General features: G+C 43.7%; 2 protein-coding genes across 5 annotated transcripts; one reads left to right on the top strand and one right to left on the bottom strand.

The window, feature by feature from the left end:
• LOC125336402 (merlin-like) lies at positions 1-20,855 on the bottom strand. Of its 2 annotated transcripts, none has more exons than XM_048324878.1 (19): positions 20,291-20,855; positions 17,179-17,424; positions 15,907-16,024; positions 14,168-14,293; positions 13,673-13,795; positions 11,157-11,240; positions 10,423-10,491; positions 10,109-10,191; positions 9,380-9,455; positions 8,829-8,966; positions 7,095-7,169; positions 6,631-6,744; positions 6,102-6,224; positions 5,361-5,578; positions 4,417-4,519; positions 3,628-3,755; positions 2,942-3,092; positions 2,050-2,259; positions 1-1,073 (listed from the first exon to the last, which is right to left on the bottom strand). In XM_048324878.1, exons 2-19 carry the CDS (start codon positions 17,184-17,186, stop codon positions 1,038-1,040), a joined length of 1,983 nt encoding a protein of 660 aa, XP_048180835.1. In that variant the 5' UTR covers positions 17,187-17,424; positions 20,291-20,855; the 3' UTR covers positions 1-1,037. The 2 variants fall into 2 exon arrangements, with proteins under 2 accessions (XP_048180835.1, XP_048180836.1); XM_048324879.1 differs by having other exon boundaries at positions 17,179-17,369.
• Positions 20,856-22,192: 1,337 nt separating this feature from the next.
• On the top strand, positions 22,193-25,436 carry MRPS17 (mitochondrial ribosomal protein S17). 3 transcript variants are annotated; one of them, XM_048324206.1, is made up of 3 exons: positions 22,193-22,282; positions 23,555-23,701; positions 24,702-25,436. In XM_048324206.1, the coding sequence occupies exons 2-3, from the start codon at positions 23,579-23,581 to the stop codon at positions 24,990-24,992; spliced, it is 414 nt and encodes a 137-aa protein (XP_048180163.1). In that variant the 5' UTR covers positions 22,193-22,282; positions 23,555-23,578; the 3' UTR covers positions 24,993-25,436. The 3 variants fall into 3 exon arrangements, with proteins under 3 accessions (XP_048180163.1, XP_048180165.1, XP_048180164.1); XM_048324208.1 differs by lacking the exon at positions 22,193-22,282 and adding an exon at positions 22,348-22,424; XM_048324207.1 differs by lacking the exon at positions 22,193-22,282 and adding an exon at positions 23,070-23,197.
• The last annotated feature ends 677 nt before the right edge of the window (positions 25,437-26,113 follow it).

The following is a 26,113-nucleotide window of genomic DNA, read 5'->3' as shown; positions in this document are numbered from 1 at the left end:
TGGAAATTGAAGCTTTTTATTGAACCTATTTTTTTTAAACTTAGCTTTTAGAACAAGATATTTAACAACATGACCATTCATTTCTACATCACATGTCTCAAGTTCATCTGGGTTCCTGCTTTAGCTGCAGCTGAATGTTGTCTGCTTCCCCAGAAGTCCTCAGAGTGAAGATTTAGGGAGAAGCAGACACTTAAACACATACAAACCAGGGAAATGCAAGTGGGTTTTACTAATGAGGCAGGCACTTTGCTGCATGCACCTCTCCACCAGAAACAAGTCCCACTTTAGCAGGCACCAACAGCATCTTTTGTCTTTGTCTAATGTGGGAGCTGTGTTGCACAGAAGTGGGAAGCCAGTTAATGTATGCAAAGTTTGCTGGAGCAGAAAGTGCTTGATCTAGTCAGGGACTTGAAGAACAGAAGCTTTGCATTCCAAACAAAGGATTCCCCCAGGAATGGGAGGTATTTGAAGATGTCCACTTCTGCATCTGGAATTAAAAAGCTGAGATTTCTCACAGAGAAATGCAAATCAATTAAGTGAACCAAGAAATGTTTGGGGAGGAGAAGGAAAATATTTGGCAGGCAAACACTAAAACGTCGAGCAGCTCTGTGGGAGTCATGTCCCAGGGACTGGACCAAAAACATAATTAGTCTGTTGTGGAGATAAACACCAAGCTTATGTTCTGTTTTCTCATCCCAAACACCTCCTGGGCACTTGCTGCCTCATATCCTTCCTCCAGCAGCAGAGCTGTGAGTGTGTGAAACACCTGGGAGAGGAAGGGTTAGCAAAGTGTGAAGAGTTCCTTCCAAAGTGCACAAGTAGTAAACAACATTTCCTCTGGGTTTGCACTGCTCCCAGACACACCGGGGACCACTTGTGGCATTCCCAGCTGATGTCACCTGCCTGGGAGCTGGATGGCAGCTCTGGATCCACAGTGCCTTGTCTCTCACACCTGGCAGCAGCCAGAGCTGCTCACGTGTCCCCACAGAGGTAAAAAGGCCACCAGTCCCACCAGGCTGGCAAGGAAATGAGGGGCTTCAAATGTAGATCACATCTGAGTCATGCTGCTGAACCTGCAGGCAAATCAAAGAGGGAGAATTAGTGCTGGCTTAAAGTAACTCCCTTTGCTCTGGGTCTTCCTTTGCCCCAACTCTGGAGCCTTTTGCAAGATGCTCTGCAAGAGCTTTTTCTTCTTTCTTTAAACAAATTCTTCACCTCAGCCCTGAGTTTAGTCTTAAAAGTTGCTTCTGTAACTTGCCTCAGAAAGAGCTGATCCCTCAGCTGTTGCTGCACTCAGCTGTGTCCTTTAGTTCTAAGCACCCAAACCCTGAAGGAGGTGTTGGATGTTATATTCTGGAGCTTTTAATTGATCCTAACCCCCCCCCCCCCCTCCTGTTTTGTTCAGATAAACCACAGCAAATCCATCAGGCTTTCTTCATTCCCAACACCTTGTCCAATTAGCATTGCCACAGACAGCTGATTTCCTTCCCACTGTTCCAGACCACATTTCCTCACAGCTCTTCCTGATTTCTCCAGTCCAGTGACATTTCAAAGCAGGTTGTTCTTTCCTGACACCCAGCTCGTTGCTCTTCAGGCCTTTTTGACAGGGAGCACATGGAAGAGAACTGAACTGTTGGGAGCCTGGGTATTTATTGGTCTCTTCCTGCCTGCCTTTTAAAACCACAAGACAGGCACAGTATGTTTTAAGCTCTCTGTACCTGGGAGCACATTTCTCATTTCCAAGTCTGGCTGGTACAAATAAAATTTAACGCAGATCCTCCTACTGTGTACAGACATCTCTGCTTCATTTACCCAGGCTTACAGCTTTGCACTCCAGCTTAGATCAGAAGTGAGAAAAAAACAGGCAGCCTCGAGTTATAAACATTCCCAAATGATGTGCCAGCACCAGGGGCTCCAAAATCCTGCAAAAGCCTTGTCATCTGTGAGGCTGGGACAGAGCAGGACAAACCAGGTCCCTACAGGCAGCCACCATCTCTGAACTCTAAACTTTTAGTCAACATTTAGGAATTTACTCACAAATCTGATTACCTTTATCATCTGTTTTCTGGCTCCCGTGCCCACACTGTTGGCAGCCAAGGAATTTCCTTGGGAAGATGACTTTTCCACTGGCACCATGTGTTGAATTTTGTTGGTACAGGGCCAGCTGCTTGCAGTGTTTAACAAGTAAGCAGGGAAAGGTCTTGGAAGATTTACATCCAACGAATCCCCAGTTTCAAAGGTTTTCATCCAAGATGGGGCCTTTAAAAGAAAAGAGCACATGGAAATTGAATGCCCTCTCTGTAGCAACACTCAGCAAGCCAAAAAGAACATCAGATGAGTAGTCAGAAAATAAAGGCCATCTTTCCTCATCATTTCTCAAGCCTCCCCCTTCTGTCTCTAAAATCCATTGACTCAGAGCCATTTTTGCTGCATGAGCAACAACCTGCAGACAAAGCCAGCCCTACTCTTGCCCTGCTTCGGGAAGAAGTTGAAGAATTTATTTAAAACAAGCAACTTATGACAAAAATCTGGGTCTAGTTCCTCATTTCCTTCAAAAAAAAAAAAAATACACCAAGGCTTTTATGACTTTCAGCAGCCACAAAGCACATGAATGAGAATGTGATGCAAACTGTAAGAAACCACATTTAAACGAGTCAGTCACAACATTTTCATTTGCTCCAAGACCTTAAACCCCTGATTGTGATTTCATAATCATAAAATGATTCTTTTTTTGCTTATGGGCCTGCTATTCAGCCCAGGAAAAAGGCCTTAAGATTTTGTTTTGACATGAATTTTCCTCCTCTGCGTTCATGCTTCTAATGTTTTATCATCAAGGGTAGTGAAGGCTTGGACTGAAATACAGCAGCTCCCTCTGGCACACCCACACTGTTCCATTTTAGGGTTCATGCTGCAGAAAGGGGCAGGGATTTAGGGTACTTACAGCTCCTATGGAGCGATCCAAGGAGCCCAGGACTTCATTCCAGTGACAGTAAAGCCCAGCCTGTTTTTCCTCCAGTTTCAGAGCATGAATTTCAGACTTCAGTTCTTTCAGTCGATCTTCGAATTTCCTGCTCTTTTCTAAGTAGTCCAGCCTGGGTCCACGCATCAGAGACAAAAAGCTTAGAGTGGCACAATTTAACTCCACAACAGGTGTTTGTGGAAGGAGGAGAGTTGGTTTTCGTTTCATTTTATGTTTTATAGGTAGAATGAATTCTGCCAGTGCCAGCCTGGCTCCCCTGACCCAGTGACAAGGGGGTTCACGTCTTTCTTTTTAATTCCTAACTTTTTACCAAGCATTTCCTTCCAGACTAAGGGATGCCCGATGGATTGGCTCCCAGCAATTCCACACTTTAGCACTAGAGGGAAACTTCTGTCCTCTCACACGCTGTTAGTTCAGCAAAGTGCTTTGTCCCTCCCCAAGACAGAAGGTTCTGGATTTATCACGGCTTGATGCCACCAAAAAAACCTTTCCTCTGTGTGAACAGCCAGTCTGACACAGAATCACCCACACCAGCTCAGTAAAAGGCCTCCAGCCACATGCATATCCCAAGTTAATAAAAGATGAACTGTGATTCCCAAAGATTTCAATTCCTCTCTCCTTCATTTGCACCCCAAGCATACTGATACCTCTCTCTCTCTATCTCAAAGGAGAGTCTCTTGAGGTCAATGTCCTTCAAATCCAGCTTTATGGATCCTTTGTCAAAGTTGGCATCTCTGCTGTCACCTGGAGAGTACTGGGGGTACTTGGCCATGTGCTGGAAGAGGCAACACAGCACTGTCAGTCAGATCTGAGGGACTGACCCGGGGTTTATCTCCCCAGCTCTGCAAGAATGCCATGCTGAGCCATTTTCTGAGACACACAGATGCTCCTGCAGCCCTTCCCCTGCACCCAGCTGGAATCCACAACCCACAGATCCAAGAGCAGAGATTTATCCTGGCTGCAGCGTTTCTATTTCAGCAGAGAATAGAAATCCATCCTCAGCAGGGCTGGAGCAGAGGAGGGAGTTGGGGCACAGAACTTTAGCAGTGCTTTCGTGCTGGGGACAACTTCACTCCTTTGCCTGAAGGCACTCATGGATGTGCCAGGATGACAGAGCTGGCTCAGCACAACCAGCTCCACAAAAAACCTGCCTGGCTGCAATGCCACCACGAGTTAGTCAAGACCAAAGTTAAAACAAGAACTGGTGATGGACTTAGGGAGCAGAGGCTGTCTTGCCTTCATGCCTTTCTTATCATCCTGAGCAAACACAACTCCCATCCTCACTACACTGTTTTTACACACCAGTTTGTCCCACAGGTCTTTGTCCCCAGCTGGATGCAGCCGTGCCACTACTCAGCTTGCTGGGGGCTACAGAAATGTCATCAACACCTGACTATCCCTGAAGATGGAGTGGTTCCCAGTGGAGCAGAACTTACAGGATAATTAAGCCTGGTTATGTCTAAGAGCTTCTGCTTCGCTTTGCGTTCGGCCTCTCGGGCTTCGTGCAGGTCTTGTTTCAGGTGCTCTGCTTCCTTGGCTCTGGAAAATAAACATCCTGAGGGGAATGGCTGATGGTTTCCAACCAGCACATGGATTTCAGAGCTCACTAACTTCCAGAGAACAAGTCCACTACTGTGCTGTCTTTACACCAAGACACTCGTGGAAGGATGCTCACGTGGAGAGCTCACAGGACACAGCAGGGCAGAGACACTCCTGCACAAAGTGGCTGAATTAATGTGATTTTCCTACTCCTAACTTCCATGGGCTCAGTTACAACCTGCTGATACAGATTGTCTCCAGACCATCAGAGATCCTCCCTGAGGTGGGGAGAGGCTGCTCTTTATTTTGGCAAGTTTTTGGCAGTATCCTAAAACAAGTAGAAGGATTTTTTAATAACAGGGTTAAAAATCCTCTGTCAACACCGGCCTGCTCTGCATCTTCAGGGAACATGCAAACATTCCGAGTGGTTTATATTTCACATGAATTTACCTGGTTTTACACTGCTGGAAGATCTGAAAGGGAAAAAAGAGGCCATTCACTTGGTACTAACAAATGAAAACAGCCTCATATCTCACAGGGGATAAAGACTGGTAAATTCAGTTAGGTAGCCAGTGCTCATTTGATAACACTAAATAGAAAATGCCTCTGCATTCTGGATCTTTCTTGCTAAACATCTCCACAGCTTTGCATCCGATCCTCTGTAAACCTGACCTGCAATACAACAACAGCTTCCAGGTGGAACAAACAAAGGACAAGGAGGCTTCGTCACTCTGAAGTGTCACTTCAGGAGCAGTTCCCCCCTGCTGAGCTCGGCTCTGAGGAAAGCAGCACTCTCTGCAGCCCTGCTGAGAGCACGCAGTGCCAGGGAAGCAAACCCCACCTCCTGTCAGACTCCTTCACCAGCTTCACCGCGATCAGCTCCGCCTCCCGCATCTTCTGCTCCATCAGCCGCTTCTCCTCCTTGCTTTTCAGAGCTGTGATCTCCAGCCTCTGGCGCTCCTGCTCAGCTTCTGCAGCGTTCTGGGCCAGCAGTTTGGCCTCTTCTTCTGCAATCTGAGCCTTCTCAGCCAGCAGCTCTGCTGCTTCCTGGGATCGGAGCTGAAGAGAAAGAATTTTTCTTAGTTCCTTGTTTAGAGCCAGCAAAATCCCCCCTGCAGGCAGGCAAGCAGGCAGAAGACATCTTTTACCAAGAGATCAAGTGATAAAATATTGTTTCTTAAATAAAAACCAGACACAATTTCAGGGTCTAATGCTCCTCCTCTGCTCCAGAATTTCCTGTGTCTCACCTCTATAAAGCAAGGAGAAAAATTTTAGAGCTGGACAAAGTTGAAGCCAGCCCCTTTCTCCCCATTTCAGCTCCAAGGTTGCTTCCTTTCCCCCACTCTTTGCCTGAAGAGAGCCCTGTGAGCCAAATCCAGGGAGAGAATGGTTCACAGATTACGGCAGATCAGGGTTTTCCCGGGTATTCCTGGGAAAATGGGAAATGCCTTTTCCACCAGTGATTGGAAACTCTCCAGCCTTGCCTGAGCTACAATGTCTGGTTGTCTCCTGGTGTCAAAAAAGCATCCTACTTCCAAACCAAGAAAGCCCATCAAGCACAAGAACATTCAGCCTAACTCACCAGGGCCTCGTTGGCCTGCCTGGCTTCATCTTCCAGCTGGAAGAGGCGCCTTTCCAGCTCTTCTTTGGCTCTCTCAGCTTCTTCTCGGAGCTGCTTCTCCCTGGCCAGCCTCTGGTTCTCCATCTGGAAGTAGGATGAGCAAGAGTTTGTGGGGTTGCAGCAGAATCTCACCTGGGCCTGAGTGAAATGCATCAAATGAAGAAGGGGCTGCTCTCCAGCTGGGATGGTCACCACAGATGCTGGAGCTGCCTGAACTTTGCAGCATGGACCTCCTCAGGCAGGCACTCCTGGTTATTTCAAACTGCTGGGAGAGCCCTTGGATTGATCTGTTGTGTGGCCCAAATCTTTGGGATCACCTCTCCACACAAACACCTCTGATATCCTCAGATGCCTCAGAGCTGTTCCCACATCCAATCCTGCTGCATTTCCTCACCTCCCACACACATATTGATGGAATACAGGGGCAGCAAGGGCACCAACTGGAATAATAATCAGTGTTTTCAACAACACAGGAGCAGGAAGAATCCACCTTTTTCCTAGCTTTTTCTTCCCTGGCTTGTGCTTTCATTTGCTGGATCTCTATGGAGTCCACTTTTCTCCTCCTCATAAATAGGTCGTGGTTTCCAATGCACAGCTGGAAAATCTGGAGAGGAAAGGCAAAGCAGATGTAATTTTGATGGACTTGTGCCCCTGCCAGAGGGGCAAAGAGGCCCACACTGGCCTCAGAGGACAACTCTGACTTCAGCACAAGTACTGGCAGCTGCTTCCCTTCCAAGCAAATCAGCACCCAGGGCAGGCACACAACAGTTTAGGTAAGTTTGTAACAGGATGAGAGATTCCTTCTGTCCCTCATCTCCCTCTGATCCCATTTTCCTGAATTACACAGGCAACACATCTAGGCTGAGATGTCAAGATCATGATTTTGTTTACAAACAATATTTCTCAGTCAGTATCACCAGGTTCAGCTTCACAGAAGGAAAGCAGGGCACTTACCAGTTTATTCACTTTGAGCTGAGAGGAAAAGAACTTGAAGACTTCTGCTTTTTTGTCAAGGGGTTTAATAGTTAACTACACAGGCAAAAGAAAAAAAAGAAAGGAAGCACAGTGAGGAGGAAAATAAGTTGAAACTATTAAAACCAATGCAAACTTTAGCCCATCTCCACGTCTCTCTGGGGAAGCAGTGATTCATGCCACAAAGAGGGGGACAGTGATATAAAACTGTTTTTCTCCATAGAATCAGCCTGTGTGGGAGGATAAACCCCCAGGCCCACCCCAGTGCCAGTCTGGGTGGTTTTCCTGATGCCACCTGTGCACTGCACACTGTCCCCAGAGCGCTGGAACAAGCACTGGTTATCAGGAGAACAGGACACATCAGCAATCCCAAGGAGCAGGCATAGCCCTAAAGTCAGGGAAATGTCAAACACCTCTCAGGACAGCAACCATTGCAGGGATAAATAAATGGATCAAGGGCCTACGGGCTTGTTCTTCAGAGCAGCAGGTAAAAGTCCTGGAGACTTCCTCACTTTTTCCTTTTTCAGTCCACTTCCCAAGCTGTTCCCAGAGGCCAGGAAGGGTCTTCCTGCTCCACTCCCCACTTTGTGCTCTGTTTGGCTGCAGAACAAAATACGGCCCCCCCCTTTTTTTTTTTTTTTTTTAATAATTTAAGACCCTGTTTTCTGTGCCTCAGAGGTTCCTTGGTACTCAATTCCTCTAATCCCTTTGCAAGGTAATTCCTATATGATTCCAGGGCATCTGGATCACCAGGATCATGATGTCCTATAGCTTCTTTCACCCTATATGTAATGCCTGGCTGCCTTTTGAGGAGCCAGGCTGTGCTGTGGCACTGAATAAAGTGAAGTTTAAACACAGGGCTGCCCAATTTCCCCACAACAGGGAGTTGAAGCAGTTTATTCCCACATCTCAGGGGAAGTTTGATGTTATCAGGTACCAAAAATGTTTTGGAGGCAGCAAATCCTGTAGGTTTGCCTTACTGAATGGGCATGAATCTAAAATCTCACCTTCATGTTTTCCAAAAAGCCCACAGAAAATGGAACAGGCTGTGCTGCCCTTTGGCTGAAAAATCCCAGGGATTCCAGTACCAATGGAGTTTTCCTGGGTTTGATTTTTCTGCTTAGAGCCTTCCAGGCAGCCCGTGATTTGCACTGAGAGTAAGTTTTCCCTGCTCCTTCACTTTCCAGAAGCAAAAGAGGGGCTTCCCAGTGAAATTGCAGCGGTGGGGTGGTGCTGAGGAGTGAAATCATGTCCCAGCAAACTGGCAGAGCTGAGGCAGAAAACCATTAATATCTCCCTGCATGTGTCCTCTTGCCACTGGGCTCCAAGCCTCAGCTACAAGGACGGCTCCTGCATGTGCAAACAGCATTAAGGTTTTATGGATTGTGGAATTCCTGCTGGGATAACTGAGGAAGCCAGGCACGGTGGCATTCATAATATCTGTCTTTTTCAGAGATCAACACACTTGTTTTGCAAAGGCCAAGCAGCAGGGAAGGAGCCAGAATGGAGTCAGAGCTCAGAGCAGCCTCGGGGAACCAAGGTTTCGAGCTCATCTGCAAGGCAGGGCTGTTATTTTTAGTTTTGTAACAAAGCTCCCCAGGATTTCCCCCTTCTCCCCCAAAATTATTTCAACAGAGGAAGCTTTCAGCCTGTTCCAAGAATCCCAGTCCACACCCATGCCCATGTAAAAAGAATAATACATCAAAGCCAGCATACCTCTTTCTCACTACAGGAAATGTTTCTGATAGAGCTCCACTCAAAGGACTTATTTGGAGAGAACCTGTTATTAATGCTGTAGATATGAATACCTTTGGCATCAACTCCAAGCAGGAGATCTGTGTGGTTTTTATTTTGCTAAAAAACAAGAGAGATCAGTAAATGGCATTTTTTTGGTGACATTAAACAACCACAGACAAGAAGCCCATATTTTAATATATTGATATTTATCTGTATTTTAGGAATTTGGTGTTTATATAAAATACTATGAATGCTGTCGCTGTTACTAATAAATTCAGTCCTCTAGGTTGTTTATAGCACCTCAAACTATTTCTCCTTCCTATTCCAAGGAAGCTGTCAAGTTGTAAAAATATTAATCTTAATTGTTTGATTCACCTGCTCATTTAGAGGGCAAGAAAACCAAGTCAGAACAAAACCAGCAGCAGGGAAAAGCAGGAGTCAGGAGTCCCAGTTCCAAACTCCCTGGAGGATTTTAAAAGGACAGCACCATCATCTGCAGCAACTGCAAACTGCTAAAATAAGGCACTTACAGCAATTGGGAAATAATTGACACCATACATTTCCAAGTCTTGGGCAATTTTCAGGTAGTTCATCTCAGCTTCATCCCTGGAGAATAAAGCCATGATTATGAAACTCCTTTCCAGCCTTTCTCTCCTGGCTGACTCTCCATTTCCCACTTAGAAAAGAACAGGTAATCTGGTCCTTTGTACAAACTTACTTTAATTTTGTCATCTTGCTCTCAATAATAGAAAAAAGGATAATAAAAACAGCATCTGGACAGAATAAAGGCAGTAAAGTCGCACCTATTTGAAAAGATGACTCATGGATAGTGTAATCTTCTTTAAAATGCATGAAAAGTCTCATCCTTGTGTTAGTTTTGCCACTCCATGTCTTGGAAACCCAACCTCCCATTGTTTTCCATGAATATATCTCCTTCAGGAAACAGAGTTCATTGAGAAATGAGTCTTGAACAGAGCTTTTGGCCAAGGCCAAAGAAGGGCGAGAATCTCTCCGCCCATTTTTCTCCTCCCTTCAAAGGTAAATCAGTACATCTTTAAGAAAATATTCAATAAAAATAATGCTAAGAAGCCTCTAGAACAGAGAGAAATGGAACCCAAATATTAGGAAAAGCTGCCTCTGGGTGCTAACACATCCTATTTATTGTTTAATTGCATTTCCAGATAGGCTGAATCACACTGAAGACAACAAATCCCATAAAGAAACGTCTGGGATTTCTAAGAAATGCAAAGGTTTCCTACCTGGCAATCCCCCTGTGCTCAGCATACCAAGCAGTGATCTTCTCTTCCCACATCTCTGCTGTCAGCTGGTACTGCCTGAGAACCTGCAGGGGAAAGGAAGGAGGTTGAGTCCCTTTGAAGATCCAAATCCAAGTGCTGCCTCTCCCAAGCAAAGCGAATGCTCAGAGGTGCAGTTCACATCTTGGTCATTTTGCAGAGTTTTTAATGCTCTGGTTAATCCCCAGCAATATCTGCACTGCAAAGGGGAGATTCAAAGATTCTGCACTGCAAAGAGCAGATTCAGAGATTTGGATTTGTATAAAATTAAGACTCACCCTTTTGGGTAACAGCTCGTCATGGGCTAGAAAGCCTGGCTCGTGGAAATTTGGGTCATAGTCACCATACTGTCCCAAAAAAGAAAAGTTATATCAGTTTGTTAGAGGCAGAATGCTGAGGGAGTTGTTCCTTGCAAATTTTGACGCGAAAACTTGAGGCAGATTTTATTTTGGTTTTGTTTTGGAAGGAACTTCCAGCCCTTGTGCCATGCAGGTGGCTCCAACACAGCCACTGAGTCACTTAGACTTCAATCCTAACCTGGAAACTGAAGGAATCTCCCAGGAATTCACCCTCTGGACTAGAGGAACGTCAGCTGTTGAGAAGTTGTGTTCACCTCCTGCCATTGTGTAAGTTGGGCTCTTGGTGGCAAGAAGGGAACAGAGCTCTAAGAGACACTAAAAAACTTAGTGTCCTCCCATTCTGAGCTCTGTTTTGAGCACCTCCTGCATCCACGATCATTTTTTAAGACAACACGAAATCATTCTAGCCTGGACAAAGATTATACTAAAATGTTAGGCCCAAATAAATCCCCTAAATTGCAGAAGCACAGTATAGAAAAAAAATCCTTGTAGTAGCATTTGATGCTTCTTTTTCTAGCTGTGCCTTTACATCCCAGGATGATCAACTTCTTTAACAGCAAATTTTAACCCTGCTGTGTTTACACACCACCAGGTAGATGTGTTGGTTAAACCAGAAAAAAGTCAATGAAAAAAGAGATTTTCTATGCACAAACCTTGGCCTGAACAGCATAAGAAGCCAGTAAAACTGTAGCTTCTGGTGAGCAATAGATCTCCTCATCCAGGATTTGTTTCTTAACCTAAACCAACAGAAAAAGGGAGCAAGTGAAAGAAGCTCAAAGTCAGGATTTCTGTCAGGCTTGAAATGAAAGCAGACATGCCCAGACTATAACTTGGCACCAAATATCACCTTTATGAGTTAATAACAGCAACAAGAAATTGGCATTCAGGAACACAGGAAGCCTTTAGTTAGCATTGCATTTAATGAGACCAAAAATGCCAGTCAGCTCTCTCCACACAGTTACATAAGGAGCCCTATGAAAGAATATCTTATAAAACATCAGTTTTATTGTCTGCGCTTCATTTCTTTTAACAATCCTCCTTTTTTTCTGCCTGCTGTGTATCACATCAGACATCAAATTTTAGGTTGGAAGGGAGCTCTGGAGGTCAGGCTCAACCAGAGCACACTCAGGGTTGTGCAGCTGCTTGGTGCTGCCATATTAAAAACCCTAAGAGGTGTTCTCCAGCTTTCCAAAATGAGAGAATAAAGGAGAGCCCCAAAAGAGAAGCTGAATAATAGAGCACTTAATTTCTTCAGTTGCAATGGTCTAAGCACAATCACACAATGGGAAAGAGTCTTTCAACATTCGTCTCATTTTAATAACCTGTGGTGCTACCAAGACCAGAGGTGTAATGGTTTGGAATGTGTTGTATGATTTTAAATCAGTTGTGCAATTTCTGTTTGAAAACCTAAAGAGGGAAGGGGAAATCAATCTTCCCAAATCCTCCTCTCAGGTGGATTTAGCCCAGGAACAAACACAAGACAACAACATTTTGCATAGCTCACAGTCTTAAACATTTCCAAAGAGAAAAAATGACTTGAGCAAGCACAAGTTCTGTTTACAAACACACCTCTGCAGGTGCTGGGAACTGAAATGAACCACCAAGAAAGTTTTTTCTTTTAAATTTAGTCCCTGGTGAGCACAATCTCTGAACCTGAGTTCCAGCGCAGGGAACATTCTTTCTAGGCTGTTAAAATGGAAAGAATGAAAAGATTTTTCTTCCAATTTGGAAAGCTCCAGCTTTCATTCTCCACGGTGTAAATCATGCTCCAGAATTCAGAACAATGTGGATAAATCCCCTTTAAGTGTCTGGGCTGTTTTGGGGTTTTTTTCCTAATCAGTTTTTACAAGGACTTTTTGTTAAACTTCATGAAGAAGCAATAAATGACCTCATCTTTCAGCAGACAATATTTAGCTTTAGTAATTGACATTTATTCAGGCATTTTGGAAAAAGCTGTTATGCCACATTAATTTGCAAAGTTCTGAAGAGTCAGGAGAGCTGAAATCTTCAGGCATCCAGATGTCTGTACATGTTTTTCCTATTAGCATCCAGGTGTGAGCTGAAGTTCTTAACAGTCGGGAAACTTTGCAAGTTCCAATTTGTTTCAGCCTTGTTTTCCTACGTTGGAATGAGAAGTATTTGCTAATTGCCTGTCTGCTAGTTAAGGCAGGTTCAAGCAGAAAAGAAAAAGAAGTGGAAAAATCAGGATTAAAAGAGTAGGAAAAGAGTTCTGCTGCTCTCATTCCTTTCCAAAATTAGCTGAAGAAATAAACTGCCAAAGTGGTTAAAGGTTCTGGATGAAGTTCTGGTGGGTTTCTTAACCATTTCCCCATTATTTCATTAGCACACCCTCCTCAGAGCACAGGGGAATTTACTGGGTTCATTTCCAGCTGCAGACTGAATTTCTCTCATACACCCCAGCTACCTGCACAGACACATCCTGCTGGAATAAAGCAACACTCCAGAGGCTGAAACTTTCAGAGGGACTCCACAACAACTCAGCAGAGAAGCTGGATGTCCCAGACATTGGAAGTGACCATCCCAAATTCAGTGCTTGTATCCTTTGCTGCAGCTATGGGGCTTTTCCTGCTTGATCCATCTTTTTTTTTTTGATAAGGCTCTAAGAATTTGCTCCTTCATCCACTTTTTGATGGAGCTCAAATGGTGTTTGCTGCTCTGCTCCTTTTAAACCTTGCCAGGTGAACAAACCTGGATTTCAGAATGCCTGTCAAATTCCAGGATCTTTTACCCCTACAATCCAAAATGAAGGTTTAGGGAGTCCTTGTTTTCTAGAGGTTTTGCCCTCCAGCACAAGATCTCCCCAAAAGCCTCACAGTTCTTCCAACAGTTCCAGCTTTGCATGAAATTTTTATTTTTTTTTAACACACATTAAGGAGCAAAACAAGTCTGGAATATCCAGATTTGGAATCATCAGCCAAACTGCTGGGTGTTGTCACAAAAACCTGCAGAAGATGGAACATTCCAGCTTACCTGGACACAAACCCACAGCAGGCAGGAGAGATGTTTGTATTTCATAAAAGTAATATCTGTAAAGTTCTTGATAAGCTGAAGCAAGCAAAATTATCCTGAGCTGCCAACAAGATCAAAGACAATGCAAAAGGACTGGGGGAAATACAGAAGGAATTCATGGTTAAAAACTGTTCCTGACCTGAAGGAAGAATAAATGCTGGGTAATTTCCTGTAAAAGTTCCTCTTCTACCTTCTCTGGATAGAATTTAGCCAAAAAATGAAAGCTAATGGGATCTTCTTTGGGGATTTCTTGATCTAAAACCTGTTTAGAGATAAAATCAGCAGCAAAAAGGATACATGAGTGTCTCAAGATAATATTCCCGAGGAAAAGCAGAAAGCAGCAAATAATCCCCTTAAAGCAGCCTTCCCATATTTTAGAGGGAAGGATAATTCTGAGCTTTAATCTATAAGCAATTAGTGGTGATTAGTGTGGGATGTTCCAGGTCAAATGGGATAGAAGCAATCAGAGCAAAGAATCCAATTTTAGCCTTAAAAAAAAGCTATCATGTAAAATTCTGAGTTGTCATGGAACACACCCCTTTAGCTCCTGTGCTCCAGAAAGTCAATACTTACAGAAATAAATAATTGCCACACAATAGAAGTAAATAATTGCCACACATTTTGTTCCCTGTACCTTTTTGTCCATCTTTAACCAGGTGCACATTCCTTTAATCGTGTACTGCAAGCCAAAGAACCAAGTCTCCCTTAAACCAAGGGCTCGGCACACCAGGTCAAACAAATCCTTTCCCTTCCACTTCATCTAAAAGAGAGAAAAATCAAGAAAAACATGGCTATCCTAAATGAATTTGCTCCATTTTAGCCCTTTCTCCTATGAAATCTTGTTTCACTTTTAGGTTTTTAATGAAATAGTCTAAGAGTTGCTGTGTTCCACCTCCTCTCCTTCTCCAGACACATCCAGAGAGCAGCTGGAGTCATTTAATCACCAAGCAATTGAGGAGCACTGGGAATGAGGATTGTACTATTGATTTCCTGGGATGTGGCTTTATAATAAGTCTTTATTAATATTTGTCCAAAACTCTGACTCAATAGTTTATACAAATTGGAGAGACTGAGAGGAAAGCCTTGGGAAATCAAATCAGGACACGGGGTAGGAATGCTGAACAATGAGAGCAGATCCACCTTTCACACCCCTCAGGTATTTCTGTGGCACCAGGCCAAGCCTTTATCCTACTCTGATTTAAATGAGTCTTCTTACATGTTGTCATTTCAACTCAGCAGCCAGAGAGAGCAAACTTTGATTAAAGGTCCCAAATTCACACACATCTGATGCTTTTTTTCACCAAAGAGGCTGCTCATCTCTTTCTTCTATTTGACCACATTTTAGAACGATGATTTTATCTAATTGCTAAAACTAAAAACTGAATGGCAAAAAACCCAAAAATAAAGTGAACTTTTAGGCGGTATTTGAGTGGAAAGCTGGAAATCATCCCAGCAAAAGAGCAGTGTCTGGGGAGAAAGGAGAGGTAGCAAAGGAAGGAACACATGATTTGTTAACAAGGACTCTGACCTCCAAATCGAATTTTCCAAATCCTTTATTTTCACAACTCTGCCTGCAAGCACTCCAGAGCAGTAAGTCACACAAGACTAATCTATTCTGTTTCTGCAGGACCTAATAAATGACATTAAATGTCTCACTAAAATTGCCAGTCCCATTGGAACTGAGTTTTCTAACTCCTCAGAATAACTGTGTCTTGCTGTGCTTTTGCTGGATGATTAGGAATTAATTAATCAGGGACAGTTCTGTCCCTTCAATTGTGCAGCTCAATTTATTTAGCAATTGATCATTTATTTTTCTCCAGCCATGATTTCCCTAATCATTTTATCAGATAGCCATAATTAATGGAAGAACTGTCAGCTTTTTCATCAATCCTTTTTTTCTCTTCTGCCCAGAGATCCTAACACACATTGCAGTTAAAGAACTGGAGTTTATAAATGGCAAATTTAAACAGAATGTCCCAGATCAACAAAAGTACCAGTTTATAAATTATTTTAAAAGCAACATTTTAGCACCAGCTCTGACCAGTTTATCCAATCTGGAAGTGTCTTAAAGAGTTGTGGCAGTTCCAAAAAAAAGAATTTCATGGAGAAGTAGGAATGCTTACAAACAATTGGAATGCTTATGAAGAAAGCAGGTTTAGTGTTAATTTAGCTATGCCAGCCAAATAGATTTCATGCAAACAGCTTTAAATTCTGAACAGAGCTAAGAATGCACCTGAGATGAAATAATTCATTCTTTATAAAAATAACAGATCAGTTTGAAGACTCTCCACGAGCTGATAACCTGATTTTTCCTAATTTCTTGCTAATACAAAGGTCAGTCCCCAAGTCCCCAGAATTTGCTGACACTCTCACCTCACAGCTGAACTCCATCTCAGCATCCACTGTTATAATTTTAACTTTAAAAGTCTTTGGTTGTTTCTTCTTCAGGCCTCGGATGGACATATTTTTCAGTTGATGAGAGCAGCCACACCTGAAATCACACATTGAGGGATGGAAATTCGGCAGCATTTTCTTGGTTAGATTCCAAAGTAGGATGAGTCCAAACATGCAGAATAAAGTCACCTTTAGAGATGCATTTTTTGTGTCTAAGACAATAAGGACGTTGAAAGAAAAACCTTGAAAATGAGCTTGCTTCTTAAAATAAGTTGGTCAGAAAATGTTATTGCTGTCTTTTCTCAGGTTTTGGCTATCACAAACAAAATTCTCTTTCTCAAGGGTCTCTGCAGCATCTCCACACAGTAGAACAGCAGAAAGTGCAGCTAAATTTTATGATGTCAAATCCAACACAATCCTTTTCCACCAGTTATGGCTCCTTCAGCAACTGAACTATTGGATTTCTTTATAACATGAGATCTTAACTCCCTGAAATTATACAAAAGCCAAGGAATATATGCAGTGAAATTAAGCTGAATTTACCACATTCTCTTGTGCTACTCATTCACGATGACAAAAGTTATTTAGAACAGAAATTTTCCCAGTGAAGTTTTTCTGAAATGAGTTTAATTTTGCAGAAGCCAACAGAAAATTCCTTCAGAAATCTTCTCTTCTAAATGTAATCACCTGCACACCATCCACAAAATTGAGGAGATGCTGCTTCCACAAGGGCTTTGTGGAAAGCAAATATTGAAAGCTGGGGTTAAATGATGGTGTGGATCTGCTCCAGGCAGTTCTCAGGCATTTCTTTCTGAGCACAGGAAATCAGCCTGTAAAGGTTTTTGCTTCTTTTTACTTTATAAAATTAACAGGTCAAACTTGTATAATGCAGTGAGTAACTGTGAACTATACAGGGCAAGAGCTGAGGCATTCCTGGTTTCCTACAACCTAAGACTATTTACAGTGTGGCAGAATTCCAATCTGTCCTTGAGGAATTCCAAAGTAAAGCTCGAGTTTAAACTGAAAATTTCCATTTGCCTGCACCTTCCAGGATTTTATAAAGTATCTTGCTCCCTTTTTTTGCTTCTGCTGAGTTCTAAATTGGCTTGGGAATGTATTGATTTTCCACTTACTTTGTTTGTGCCCCCCACCCACAGATTCTGAGCAGTTAAATAGGAGGTGAAACAGATAGGGAAGTTTTTCTTTTCAGATTATAGGGAAGCTGAGGCAGGGAAGAGATAAAATAGTTACCAAATCATAGGGATATCAGAGGCACAGTTGAGAACAAGTCATTGAGGCAACTCAGAGTAGGGAAAACAAGCTCAGGAGGAAATTCATCCTTCTGATACCACTGGGACCAGTTGGGGAGGCCTCTCCCTCCAGTTGGCTCTGGTGAATCTTCTGCTGAAGTGTTTTTTGGGTTTGGGGCACCACTTCTGGAGCTGGGAAGGCAACTGGAGAGAGTCAAAAGGAGAGGTCCAAGGGCTAGAAAATCATCTGTGGTAAGATGAAAGCACTGGTTAGGACAGAGAAAGGCCGAGTGGTGACACATTGTAATGGCTGCTCTTCGTGACAAGGAATAGTGGGCTTAATTAAGCTGCAGGCAGGATGCAGACTGAGGGAAATTCAAGAATAATCAGGATGTTCTGGTGCTGGAAAAGCACAGGGTGGCATTTCTCTTTCTGAACTTCCCCACAAAACAATGTGACTGCATATCCTCGAGACTGGAGGGGCCTAAACCCTCAAAGGACTCCTCCCAAGCTGGTCCCTTCTGCCAGTGCCCACCACCAGCCCAGGAGAGGCCACACCACCAAAAACCAGTGAAATCCAAGGAACAGCATATCCAGAGCCCAAATCCCATCACCCCCAGGGCACCCCTTTCTCCTCAGGGATTATTTTTTAAAGGAGTGAAAACCAGATCTGTCACAAACTTTCCTCTCAAATTTAGGCAGCTCAGTGCACCCAACTGAGCAGAGCTCAGGTCCTTTCTGCTTAGCACAGCAAAGTGTTTTCAATTAATGAAAAAGGGAATATTGAAAACCCCCAAAATGACCACAGCAATACTGACAGGGAGAGCATCATGTGAGGGCATCCAAGCCAGCAGTGATTACCCCAGACATTTTTTGATCTCTAGTCTGCAAGCTGCAAAATTAAATTTTAACCTGTTGCATTCCAAAGCTCTTCTCCACCTGGCTTTCTTCCCAACTGTAAATAATTGTACCATTAGACACACCATTTATAGCCTGAGAACTACAGGTTTCTATACAATCCTGGAAATAGTTTTATTCGTTTCTAGAAGAAACATCAATGGCTGAAAACTAAGGAGAAAAAAAACTTCATCATTCATTTTTAATATGTAACCTGAAACAGCCAATTGAGTTAAACAGGAACTTGGAGTTAGGGCCAGTACAGAACATTCTCAGAGTTTCATATGGAAAATTCTGAACAGATAAAATTGAGCAGCTAGAGAAAAATGTACTAATTATCTCAAAATATGAGAAAAATGCCAGAGCTTTTCATTTGGACTTTGAAGTTATTTCTTTTTTCTTATATAACCAGGTTGAAATGACAATATAATTTGTTCAACATTTCCAATAGCATATTTTTTTTGTTCTTTCCAGAACTTTTATTCCATGGAAAAGCACATTCTGACTCACAGTGAAAAGACATTTTTGAATATCAAATTTTCCCCAGAAAAGTAAACTGCATTTTAATCAATAGCACTGGTAAAGAAATTGGAAAGGGTTTTCACACTGAATAGCTGAAATGAATGTCAGATCCCAACAACAGAAGCAAAAGCACTTAGCAGATGAGATTTTAGAAAAAGAACTCTTTCAAATAAGAGAAATCTTGCTGAAAAAAAAAAAACCAATCTGGGTTTGCCATCTCTTGTATAAATGCAAAAGCAATCCCTGCTAACAACAGCGTTTAACTGGGAATCAAGTGCTCCAAGGCAGAGTTCCTGACACCCAGCTCCAGTGATTTATTCCTGCAGGGATCCAGAAGCAGCAGAATGTGAACCCTACCAAAGAACTCATGAATGCAAAAGAGGGCACGGTGATCAAAGATTCCTGCCCAGCCAGAACCTGGGAACAGAGAGTTCAGGAGCTGGGAACAAGCGCAGGGAGATGATAAAAGCTTGGTGTGGTGAGGGGAACAGAAAGGCAGCGATGGGGAATAAAATGTGAAGGAACAAAACAGCCCCAACTCTCTTTTCACACCCAGGATGAAAGGAGGGACATCCAGCAGCTCTGGATTAGAGTGTTCTCCCTCGTGGACAACGAGAAACCAGGAGCAAAGCGTGGGGGTGCAGTAGAAACCGGGAACGGGGAAGAGCAGGAAGAACTGGCCAGGTGACTCTGGCAGCAGCGATGCTTATCTGTGTCACAGCAGCGGGTGGGCAGCGTGTTACAGCACAGCTCTGCCCTTTGATCCACGCGGGGAGTACGCCACACATCAGATCCCACTCACTCACAGCATCCACCGGCAACCAGAGAGAAAAATGTGAAAGCAGCATCACCGCACGCACACAAAGCTCAGTAAATCCACCAGAATTCAGCACCTTGTAGACAAATATCTCCAGGAACAAGCTGCCCAAGAGTGAGGGTGCAATTTATTCCCAGCTTAGCATTTCCAAGGTGGATGGATGGGGTTTTGCAGGGTATAAAAACTTCCCTTCACGCGGCACTGGCTCTCAGTGACACCTGGGTGGGAGCTGTCACCATCCATCACACTTGGGGCAGCCACACTGGGGTGAAAAATCATCTGTTTTCACACTCACACAGAAACCAGCAGCACTTCTTAAGCTGAGAACTCAGGTGCAGACAGGCAAAGAACTAACAGCAATTGAGACCCCTCTCTAACACCCCCAAAATGAATCTGCCCCACAGCAGCAAAGTCTTGACAGGAGCTGGAAATAGAAAACCTTTGGGAGAGCAGTGAGGATTCAAGAGACAAGGCTTGGGAATTACTTTTAAGAGCCACCAACAGAAGATGCTTGGAGCATCCACTGCAAAAGCACATTAACATAGACACTACCACAATATGAAAGACTGTCATCGCTGAAATATTTACTGCAACTCGGAGTGGCAAATTCCCCTGACTCATTATGTTTCTCCCAGTTCCTGAATTTCCATACTCCAGCTCAGGAATTAATGCAAGCAATTTGAATGCAGACGACACAGGCGAGCGTCGTGGGCTTTGAACAGTTGTTGACTCACACTCCTGTCTGTGCTCCCTGCCCGAGGAACAATTTAAGCAAAGAATTCACTGTTTTAAAATGGGTCAGCAAGATAAAGGATTTTCTCTACCCCTCACTCTAAAAAGAAGTTATCTAAAGTCACCAGTTGGAATCAAGACTTACCTCACAGATCCTTTTTTTGAATGACGATAAGAAGAAAAATAAAAAATCCCTTTTCATCCAAAAACTCCGTATTTTCCCCACAGACATCAATATCCAGCCCTCACAAGTTCTGCCACTGAGAATAAAATCCAAGAACAACTTTTCTACTTGATCCCCCTTCCCTTTGTTTCTATGAACTGCAGCATGTTAGCGCCCTCTGAAAAATCAAAGGATTGCTTTCCCAGGTGATAGGAACGGCTCTTAACCATTTCCTGCCTGCACCAGGGCTCCTCCCAACTTCTCTGCTCTGTAACTCACGTAACCAGGCACTAAAATAAGAGAAGTCCACGAGTTTTGGCTTGGATATTCGTAAGGATTGATAATGAACTTCCAAATAACTCCTTGGATGTGTATCTGATCAAACTATTTCAACAGTGTCTCCTGTTCTCCACATATCAGCCACCTGAAGAAGGGAAACTGCCCAGAGTTGTGCTGTTAATTAAATATGATTCCCTACCTGTCCTCTTCCTGTGGTGAGAGATGATGAGACACTGACACCAAAGAGAGAACAAGCCTCAAAAATGGGCAGCAGCCAAAATACCAGCAGAAAGTGATTAAGTGAGCACATTTAAATAAAAAAAAAAAAAAAAGGATGGCCTCAGTCTCCAGTCACGGGGAAAAACCAGGAGCACCTTACCTCAAAGCCAAATAATTTTGCCAATATTTAGTTTGTAAGTGGTCTGGGAGTTTTTTGCTAAACCTCCATTTTATAGACAGATTTACAGAAACTGAGTATCTGCCAGGTTATGGAGAGCAAGGACAACAGGCCAGCTCTCACTCCATATCTCCTCTAACTATTCCAGATTTACACAGAAAACCTTCAAGAGTTGTTTCACATCCATCACTTAACAGCAGGGGGAAGAGCACAACACTTGTTGCTGTGCAGAAACCTCAGTGCCACACGAAGAGGCTGCACTGAGAGTCACCTCCAAAATTCCACGTAATTCAGCACTTACACCCTGCATTTGTTCAGAAGAGGAGGCTCAGAGAGGAACCTCATCACTCCCCACAATTACCTGAAAGCAGGCTGTGGTGAGAGGACAAGAGGAAGTCTTTTCTGCTGTGCCTGTAGGGAGAGGACAAGAAAAAAATAGCCTTAAACTGAGATGGGAGATTCAGATTAGATAGAAGAAAAAATGTTTTCACTGTTTGGGTGGTCAGGCACAGGAGTAAGTTGGCCAGGGAGATGGTGGGGTCACCACCCCGGAGGTGTTCAAGAGCATCTGGGTCTGGTGCTGGGTGATGTGGCTGAGGGGTCGCAGTGGCAGTGCCGGGTGCACAGCTGGACTTAACATTCCAAGAATCACAGAATAGTCTGAGTGGAAAGAGACCCCCTCAGGATTATAGAGTCCAACTCCTGACAGCGCACACAACACTCCAAGAATCCCACCATGTGCCTGAGTACTTGAGCTCTGCCAGGTTTGGTGTTATGACCACTGCCCCAAAGAGCCTATTCCAGCACTTAACTGCTTTGGGTGAAAAAATTTTTCCTGATTTCCTTATATCCAATATAAACCTCCCGTGGCTCAGCTCCAGCTATTTCCTCGAGCCTTGTCACACACAAGACAGAAGAGATCGGTACCTGCCCCTCCTCTTTCCCTCATGAGGATGTTGCAGACCCTCAGTCTCCTCCAGGCTGAACAAATCAAGTTACTTCAGCCACTCATCTTAAGATTTCCCCTACAGGCCCTTCGCCATCCTTAAAAGATCTTTAAGGAGATCTTAGAGTGCTCTTCCTACTTCAAGGATGCTTTACCCCAACCACACCCATTTTACCCGCGCTGCCTCTGAGGGGGCGGCCGCCGCCTGCGCCTTTAAATACCCCGGGAAGCCCCGCCCCCCCGGCCCCGCCCCCGGCCCCGCCCCTTCCCGCGCGCGGCGCTTCCGTGCTCGGCGCCGCCTGTTCCGGGCCCGTCCCTTTAAGGCCCCCGAGGCGCGGTGGCGGCAGCGGCGGTGAGAGGGACTGGGGCTCCTTGGGGCTGGGGGCTTGGCCGTGAGGGGTTTCCCCCGTGCTGGGGCTGCGCCCTGGGTGCTGCATGAAGCGCCCGGCTGAACCCCGGCGCCTGCGCGGCCCTGCTGGCGCGGAGGCTCCGGGGTAGGGCCTGACGTGGAGCGCTGTGGGGAGCTGCGGTAGGGGGGGGGGGGCTGAGGGCTCCCTCTCTGCTTTAATTTTCTTTTTTATCCGTGTCTGCCAGTAGCCGCTGGTGCTCGGTGGGTGTTGCCCGTGCTGCACACGCCTGTCTGTGTGGGGTGTTTAGCCCTGGGGTACAGGAGATTTCCCCACACTGACCTCTTCCAGCCCTGAGCGCCCACAGCTGAGTCAGGGGTGGGAAAAACAGCCCCTGAGTATTTGCTGAGCGTTTCATCCTATGGCTGTGTCCCTGTATCTCTAAACTCTTCTTTTGATGTGTTGCAACATCAAAGCAAGTCTAACAAATTGGGTAGATGGAGAATTCACAGGTGTTGGTAGTGCTTAACAATATATCAGAGTGGGAGAGAAAATGGTCGTTAATCTCTTATCAGTCTTAATATTGATTCAAGTTTTCTATTGATTTTGCCCCTGACTCTTGAAAGAGTGGTGCAGAAAGCTGTCCCTAATTAAACCAAATAAGGTGATGGGATATAATTACTTGCAGGGAAGGACTCAAAAGCAAATAGATGTACTATAGATCAGACAGCTCTTTGATGTGTCATTTATGGCTTGAGAAGCTCACTACCTTTTTTTAGGTTTCATCAGCTCAGCTGATAATGAGAGGCACAGAAGCAAATGACTTTGAACAAAAGCTGCAGGCTGCTCCCTTGTTTGGGAGCACTCTGGTCATACACAGACCTGATGAACAGGTTTCCAGCCAAAACAGCTGCTGGAGCGTGAGTTAAATGAGTAATTTCCATAGCTACACTTTTCTCTATTGTGTTTGTGGCAGTTGGGGTGATTCAAAGGAGTTTTGTGGGATAAATCTCATCCTCATGCTGTTGTGTCCGGTTTTACTGCTGTCCTGAGGTAACTTTTACTGATAGCAAGGACATGGTGACATCCCTTCTGTATTGTCAAACAAGGCTGAGGTAGTGCAGTAAATGGAGTTTTGAACTGTTCTTCCCCATTTTTCCAACAAAATGACCTAATGCAGCTCTTAGTCTAAAATAAGGAAAACTTTGGTATTGATCAGAAAGCCCTTATATTTTTTTGCTCTGTTACAATAACACATCTGCTTTTCTTGCTGCCAGGCACTGCATGACCATAACTAAACAATGTCTGTCCCACGTGGAGCTGTCCATGCAAAATGGATAGTAGGGAAAGTAATTGGGACCAAAATGCAGAAAACTGCCAAAGTGAGAGTGACAAGGCTTGTGCTGGATCCCTACTTGCTAAAGGTAACACCAGTTAACAACTTGTCTTGCATGGTGGGTTTTGTATTGTGTGGAGAAATGTTCTGCTCATTCGACTCTTAGAAGTTTTGATGAGTCCTTACAAGTCAAACTCCTTAAGGAACTTAAGGTTTTAGCTGTGGGGATGACTGCAAAGGATGAAAAGCAGTGAGTGGTGAGGACTTACAAATTACCTACTAAATGTATTTCTTTGAAGTGCCTTGTTAATGCACTTCATTTGATCTTTTTGAGAAGGTAAGCTTTTGTTGTTTCACGCTTAGATTTAACTTTTCATGTTGATGTGGAGCATGCTTTGGAGCCTTGAATGTGTATAAGCCACTTGTATGACAAATTTTATAGCTGTTTTTTTCTGTATGCATAATTGTAATGTTACTGTGATCTTGGATTTATTCCTTGTCAATGCACTTCAAACGGGAAGGTTAAAAATTGTATTTTCTCCATTTTAAATAGGGAAACAGTGGTACATGGAGGTAGAATAAGTTGCCTTTGGTGACCAGAAGGTTAAGGATAGAGTCAGGATGTGGAGCCCCTTTCAATATTTTATCCGGTAGAAGAATCTTTATTTATTTCTTAACCTAATATATTTCTTAAAGGATTCTGAATTCTGCTGTTCCAACAAGAAAAAAAAAATACTGACTTTTTCTATGAAAGAAAATTATTTCAGCAAGAAAACCCTCACATAAAAAACTTCAAAATACAGATTTCAGAGCTTTTTCTTCCCCATCTCCTTTCCTGTGGGCTCAGTTGGCAAAACTATCCTGACAAGAGATTGAGAAGGGCAGTGCTGTGCTTTCTGTGGAGAGCCTGTAGAGTGCACAGTTGCATTTCTCTTCATGATCCCAACTGAATCTCACTTTAAAAGATACATAAGACTTGACTTAGTGAAATTTATTTATTTATTTGATACTAGCTATATATTTACCCATTGAAATATAATGCCAAGGTTTCTCTTTTTTTTTTTTTTTTCTTTTTGTTCCTTTTACAGTTCTTTAACAAAAGAAAAACCTATTTTGCCCATGACCCACTGCAGCAGTGTGTTGTTGGAGACATTGTTCTTCTGAAAGCTCTGCCCGAGCGAAGGAGCAAACACGTGAAACACGAACTGGCTGAAATTGTGTTCAAGGTTGGCAATGTCATAGATCCAATCACAGGAAAGCCCTGTGCAGGAACCAGATTCCTGGAAAACCTGTCAGATTCGGAAAATCTGACAGAGGCAGATACTACCTATCTAAGTGAGAAACTTCAGGAACTTAAAGTTTGTTCAACAGACAAATAGCAGGGGAAATACTTTAAGCAGAGGGCTTCCAGCTTTTGTCTCTCTCTGCCAGGGATGTTTGAGGCCCTGCTGTGACATGTTAAATGTTTCAGTGAAATCTGTAGTCAAAATAAATAGTAAATGTAGTTGCTTATGCAAAGAGATGTTGCAGAGTGATGGGCACCTGGAGCTTTGAATGAAAACACAGAGAAAAATGCAAGTTTAGTGTTGCCACTTCATTTTGTTGCCTGTAGTTTTGGCCCAGTGACAGTTCCCAAAGCCAGCTGCCCTCCTGGAATGACTCCTCTGTGTTAAGACAAGACTACAACTGTGTGATGTTTAATTTTGGTGGGAGGGTCATTACATTATTTGGTTGTTCTGTATTTCAGGCAGTCCTTTGTGGTTTGTAGGGTTACTGGAGATGATGCTATTAAAGCTTTTGAAAGGAAGTGTAGAATTTTAAAAGCAGCTGCATGCTTGTGTCCTTATTTCCTCTTGCAGGAACCTCCTGACTTCCAAACTCTCTAACAAAACACAGCCCTTTGCCTTTATAGTGACAGAAAGGTGAGAATCAAAGCTTTGGGCAGCTTAGTGTGGTTGGCTTTGTAACCTGTCCAAAGGCAGGATTTAATTCTGGGAGAGCTGAATCTCTTTGAGCTGCCAGCAGCACAGGGGAGCTGATGAGCGTACAAAGCCAAAAAGTAAAAGCAAAGGTGATTAGATTTAGTCTCATCAGAAAAGCTAATTAAAATAACACATTTTGGGGAGATGGAGGTGCTGCTTTGCTGCATGCTTTAATGTGGAGCTAAAGTTCAGAGCAGCTAATGATGAAAGATGACTTTATCCTGGTCCAGCTCTGGGGATCTCATGTCCTCTCTTCCAGGACATAAAGCAAGCTGAGAGCCTGCAGCTGTTGCAGCAGCCTCATGTTCCTGACTTTAGATCTAAAAGGGCATCTGCCTCAAAATTTAGCAGTGTGGGAGGGGGGAGTAGGATATGAGAGCTGTGAGAAATCCTTTCCAAAGTGTCTGTTGGGCTTTAAGATCAGAAGCAAAACAAGGTGTATCAGACCTAAAATACCTTCCTTTAAGCAACTTGAGCTGCCTTGCACTGGTAGCTTCCAGTTGTGTTCTCTGCTGTTG

Source organism: Corvus hawaiiensis, chromosome 20 (assembly GCF_020740725.1).
Source record: "Corvus hawaiiensis isolate bCorHaw1 chromosome 20, bCorHaw1.pri.cur, whole genome shotgun sequence".
Taxonomy (NCBI): Eukaryota; Metazoa; Chordata; class Aves; order Passeriformes; family Corvidae; genus Corvus; species Corvus hawaiiensis.
Note: the sequence above shows the minus strand (reverse complement) of the source record. Positions and strands in the feature narration are given on the sequence as shown.

Excerpts from the sequence above, each read along its gene's own strand:
- LOC125336402 (XM_048324878.1), bottom strand. Across the intron at positions 6,745-7,094 it reads AGCTCAAAGTGAATAAACTG|ATTTTCCAGCTGTGCATTGG; the intron begins GTAAGTGCCCTG and ends TTTCCTCTCCAG. Across the intron at positions 5,579-6,101 it reads GGCAGGCCAACGAGGCCCTG|CTCCGATCCCAGGAAGCAGC; the intron begins GTGAGTTAGGCT and ends CTTTCTCTTCAG.
- MRPS17 (XM_048324206.1), top strand. The coding sequence starts at position 23,579 with ATGTCTGTCCCACGTGGAGCTGTCCATGCAAAATGGATAGTAGGGAAA. Across the intron at positions 23,702-24,701 it reads TGGATCCCTACTTGCTAAAG|TTCTTTAACAAAAGAAAAAC; the intron begins GTAACACCAGTT and ends TTCCTTTTACAG.